The sequence below is a fragment of the Muntiacus reevesi genome, chromosome 2 (genome assembly GCF_963930625.1).
Source record: "Muntiacus reevesi chromosome 2, mMunRee1.1, whole genome shotgun sequence".
NCBI lineage: Eukaryota > Metazoa > Chordata > Mammalia > Artiodactyla > Cervidae > Muntiacus > Muntiacus reevesi.
The window spans coordinates 205,225,099-205,230,138 of NC_089250.1; the positions used below are offsets into that span (position 1 = coordinate 205,225,099).

At 54.8% G+C, this 5,040-nt stretch overlaps 1 protein-coding gene across 2 annotated transcripts; it reads left to right on the forward strand.

The window, feature by feature from the left end:
- The first annotated feature begins 727 nt into the window (after positions 1-727).
- On the forward strand, positions 728-4,657 carry CTF1 (cardiotrophin 1). 2 transcript variants are annotated; one of them, XM_065924679.1, is made up of 3 exons: positions 728-784; positions 1,935-2,053; positions 3,549-4,657. In XM_065924679.1, exons 1-3 carry the CDS (start codon positions 760-762, stop codon positions 4,002-4,004), a joined length of 600 nt encoding a protein of 199 aa, XP_065780751.1. In that variant the 5' UTR covers positions 728-759; the 3' UTR covers positions 4,005-4,657. The 2 variants fall into 2 exon arrangements, with proteins under 2 accessions (XP_065780751.1, XP_065780750.1); XM_065924678.1 differs by having other exon boundaries at positions 745-784; positions 1,707-2,053.
- The last annotated feature ends 383 nt before the right edge of the window (positions 4,658-5,040 follow it).

Below are 5,040 nucleotides of genomic sequence, written 5' to 3' on the forward strand. Positions count from 1 at the left end.
TGGGAACCACGTGTGGGGATAAGTAAATGTATAAAGACCCTACAGCATTTTTCTGCATCAGGTTACTGGGTTGACCTTTGGGTCTGTCTTTTTCAGCTTGTTTCTGTTTGAGAACCCTTCAGGAAATGCGGGTGTGTCAGAAGTTCTCTTACTGGGTCTGGTCAGGTGCGACGAGTGGTCCCCTAGTAGGTGTGTCTGTGAAAGCAAGGGCAGAAGGCATCTGAAACAGGCCAGGGGTGTATGTCCTGGCAGGTGTGGTCTAAGCCTGAGGGCCCCCACCTTGGCCTCTCAAGCACCCGGCTCTCCCCTCCCCCAGACAAGAGGAAGGGCCGGCACATTCCTGGCCTGCCAGCTGCGCCCTCTCCTGCCCTCTCCCTCCCCTCCCCCCTCCAACAAGCTTTCTCCGAAAAGAGGGCCGGGCCGCAGATCGGAGCCTGAGCCTTCTCCTCCCATCGGACCTCAGGGCTGCCTCCAAGGCTCGGGCACCCCAAGCCTGAGGTCCCGAGTCCACCCTTCAGACAACCTGCTGCCCTTCTCAGATCCCCTTCGCGACTAGGCCGAGTGAGCAGAGAGGTGAGCTAAGGGCCAAGGAATCCGGCCTGGGACGGCGGGGGTGGGGTGGGGTGTGTGTGGAAGGGGGTAGATTGTTGGGGTCTGAGCCCTGATTGGCTACGCCCGGGCCACGCCCCTACCCTTTTCCCCCTTCTCCCCCCCTCGTAAGGGGGGCGTGGAGGCAACCAGGATCAGCCAGGGGCCAGCATGAGCCGGAGGGAGGGCAGTCTGGGTAAGGGGCTGAAGGGTCGGATGCCGAGCGCCCGCGGGGAGCAGGGGTCAGAAGGGCTGGAAGCTGGGGTCCGGGTCACCGCCACCCCTAAGTCCGGGAAGGGAGCGGCCTGAGCGGGGGAGAACAGGGCAGCGGTGTCAGGTAACGAGCGGGTGAGTTGTGGGCGAGCTGTGGGAAGGGCCAAGGGCCAGAGTTTAGAGGAGGCTTGGGGCTGTGCCTTCAGAGACTTGGGCTCAGGAGATAGATCACCAGTTCGAGCACACGACTGGGGTCGTGGCTGGAGTAGGACACCGGGATCCTGAGTATCGGAAAAGAATCAGAACTGGGAGCCAGAGAGAGGGGTAAAGTTAGGGGAGGAAGTCTTTGGGCCACAGGGGTAGGTGAGTGACAACAAGAAGCGAAAGTTGAGGCTGTTAAGGATAGGGACCCGCGGGGCAAACTCTGGCGGGGGGCGGGGCGGAAGTTGCCGGGCCAGGACTACATTCCCCAGTATGCCCTGGGCATGCGCGCTAGGCATCTCGGGAAATGTAGTCTTCCTCCCGGAGCGCCAACCTCTAACTCGTGAAAGCTGGTTACTGATTCACTGATGGGGCCCAGTGCCCCGCCCACGGTCTTGGGAGGGCCGTCTGGGAAGGAATGGGACGTCAGTCTCCTAATCTGTAAAATGGGCTTAAAGGCTCGTTTCAGTTTGAAGTTCTGTTCTTTGATGATGCTGAATTCCACCAACAATCACTGAGGTACAGAGACATGTGAGCCCTGTTCTCAAAGGGCTCCCAGGCTGAGGCAGATTCTCCTAGATAAAGAAGTCGTTAAAAGAATCACCTTGAAAGTATGAACTAATGGCCCTTAGTAGAAAGAAGAAGTTAATTTAAAAGAGTGTATCTGGAGGCTACACTGACGAATTTGAATTTGGCTTTAATAGGATTTCAACAATGGTTTGGGGACAGGGAATGCATTTCAGGTGGATCAACCATTTGGCAAATGTCTGGTGCCCTATTCTCCCTCAGTTGGAATGGGACAGAGCCAGCCTGGCTTAAAAATTGGAGAATTCAGAGTGGAGCCTCTGGGTTCAGGAAGAGCGAGCCTGGAAGAAGTGGTCAAGAAGCAAGGGGTTGGGGTGCTCTCATTCCTCCCCTGATTTTCCCACCAGAGGACCCCCAGGCTGACTCCTCAGCCTCACCCCTTACCCACTTGGAGGCCAAGATCCAACAGACACACAGCCTTGCCCGCCTCCTCACCAAATATGCTGAGCAGCTTCTCCAGGAATATGTGAGTTGGGTTGGGGGTGCGGGTACCAGGGGCCTGAGGAATGGGGAAGTATAGATTAAGGGGTCCTTGACCACTCATTTTCTTAACCTCTCTTCACAACTGCAGAAATTGGGGCTCCCAAGAGGGGTCAGCAACTGGCCATTGGTCATCATCCAGTAATTTGGAGGAGGACTTTCTCTGTGCCTCAAATGCCCCTCCATAGAGGGTCCCTCCTTGGTGCTTTAAGATAGAGGCAACCTGAAAGAGTGAAGGGAAGTTTGGCCTCGGGGTCAGAAAACCTAGGTTCTAGGCTCTGTATGATCTTGTCATCTCACCTCTGTGAGCCTGGATCTCCCCAGGTGTCAAAGGAGGCAGTTGAATAAGAGGAACTATGAACGCTTCTATGTGTGTTATGGAGACGGGCCATTTCAATCTAGGGCAGGGGAATGCCATCCCAAGAGGGCACTTTTACAGAGGAGGGAGGTTTGCCAACACCTTTGGTTGACCAGAGAACTCTGACCAATGAAACAAGGTGGTTCCCCAGATTACTCTGGTGCAGTGGAGGGAGCCTGTAGTTTCGAATCAGATAGACTACAAGCCTGCCAAATGGTGACCTTGGGCAGTGATGATAACATTAGAAATAATAACTTAATAATTATGACAGCAATAGTAGGATAATAAAACTAGGTTTGTAGTCCTGCCAGCCTTGGTTCAACTTCCAGCTTCTGCCCCTTCCTAGATCTGTGACCTGGGACAGGTCAGCCTGAGTATCCTCATTTATGAAATCATCACCATTGTCAATGCATCCATTATTGGGAAGATTAGGAATAGTGTGTTTAAAGCAGGAGAGACAGTGCCTGAACCAGGAGCAACATATTAGCAAAGGATAAATGTTATTGTTATAGTATCTTTACAAATTACAGACCACCTTTATCTTTTCATTTGTTCATTCTCATGACAGTTACTCATGGAGCCCCTGGCTGTGTATTAAGCAGGTGGAGAGGTGGGGGAAGATGGGGAAGGGAGTGGAATGGCCTCGGCCCCTGTGCTATCTTCTGTGATCCTCAAGAGGTTCCTGGTAGGAAGGAAGGACAGAGAACTGTCCCTCATCTTATAGAAGAGACCATTGAGGCTCAGAGAAGGAAAGGGTTTTGCACCCGACTGCACAGCTAGTGAGTGGTGGAGAACAGGATTTGAACCTGGGTCTGTAAGATAGCATTAATAAAAGAGGTAACATTTTTTTGTGCCCTTCTAATGAGTCAGGACCTGCCTTAAACTTCTTAGCACGCATATAACTACCTTAAGAAGTGGATACGTTTATAATCTCTATGGAGGAGATGAGAAAACAAAGGCCTTTGTGTAAAGTCCACAGTGGTTTTTGTTGTTTTGTATTCTCTCGAACACAGCCATCCTGTTGTCCCCCACTTGTGAGACTGGGGACTCTGAGGGTTCCAGGAGAGGGGTGGAGGGTTGACTTCCCAGCCGAGGAGCCGCCCTGACTGCCTCGTCTCCGCAGGTGCAGCACCAGGGAGACCCCTTCGGGCTGCCCGGGTTCTCGCCGCCGCGGCTGCCGGTGGCCGATCTGAGCGACCCTGCTCCGGGCCACGCGGACCTGCCAGTGCACGAGCGCCTGCGGCTGGACGCGGCGGCGCTGGCTGCGCTGCCGCCGCTACTGGACGCGGTGCGCCGCCTCCAGGCCGAGCTGAACCCGCGCGCACTGCGCCTGCTGCGGCGCTTGGAGGACGCGGCGCGCCAGGTCCGGGCTCTGGGCGCCGCGGTGGAGGCCCTGCTGGGCGCGCTGGGGGCCGAGAGCCGCGGTCCCGGGCCCGAACACGCGGCCGCCGCCGCCACTGACTCCGCGGGCGTCTTCCCGGCCAAGGTGCTGGGATTCCGTGTGTGCGGCCTCTACCTCGAGTGGGTGAGCCGCACTGAGGTCGACCTGGGCCAGCTGGCGCCCGGGGGCCCGGCCTGAGCGCCAGGAGCGCGGTCCAGCTCGCGGTCCCCTCCCTGGCCGTCTCCATCTCTCCCCATCTCTGTCAGCATCTCTGTGTCTTCCGACTGTGTCTGTCTCTCTGTTTTCTTCGTTCGCTTCTCTATCTTTTTCTCTCTGGGTCCTTCTTGTCTCCCTCTGCGACTTCCCGTATCTGTCATGTCCTTACTTCCCCATCACTCCGGTCTGCCTCTCTGAGCGTCTCTTTGTCTTCCCGTCTCTTGTTTCCTCTGGGCCCCCTGGGAGTCTCTGTATATGTCCACCTCTTCTCAAGGAAGGGACACCTGTCACTCTGTTTGCCTCTGTCCTTCTCTCTGTCGTTCCCTGGCCAGGAACATGCCTGCTGGCCCTGTGGTGGAAGGGCTCCTCCAGGCACATTTCAGCCCCCTTCCCGCAGGGTCACTCCACCTGCTGCTCTCCCTGTCCCCATCCCAGCCCTTGTGGCCCTCCACCCTCTCCCTTTGATGCCCTCCACCCCTTCCCCTCCCTCTGCCCTAATCCTACACCTTCCCTTCTCCTCAAGTCAGGTTTTTGGAGACAAAAAAGAAAAAAGAAAAATCTCACCCCTTTGAAGAGTTTTATTTACGAGCATAAATTAATATTTTGTAAATAAAATGTTTTAAAAGAACCTAGAATTTTCCAGTATATGTAGTCGTTGAAAATGGGAGGACACATTTAAGGAGAATAAGATCCTTGGGATATGACCTTGTCCCCCCAGCCATCCCCAAAAGCCACACTATAAAGAGGAGGTTCAGGAGAGCCCCAGTCCATGGGTGCCATCTGTCATCCCGAAGTGGATGTATCCTGAGCAAGAAACAGATGTGACTCGAGTCCTGAGCTTTTCAAACTCACACATCCATTGACTAGGAAGTGAAGCACCTTAAGATGGGAACTTGGAGCAGTGGCCACAGTCAGAGAGGTAGTCTCGAGGAGGAAATGAACCCCAGGGAAAAGGGGGCCTCATTGCTCAGAATGTCTATATCTTCACACAGGAAGTGAGGTAGGTAGAGACAAGAAG

Bases quoted from the DNA above. Each gene is read 5' to 3' on its own strand.
- CTF1 (XM_065924678.1), top strand. From the start codon at position 760: ATGAGCCGGAGGGAGGGCAGTCTGG. The intron at 785-1,706 runs GTAAGGGGCTGA...TGGCTTTAATAG, and splicing joins CCGGAGGGAGGGCAGTCTGG to GATTTCAACAATGGTTTGGG. The intron at 2,054-3,548 runs GTGAGTTGGGTT...TCGTCTCCGCAG, and splicing joins AGCAGCTTCTCCAGGAATAT to GTGCAGCACCAGGGAGACCC.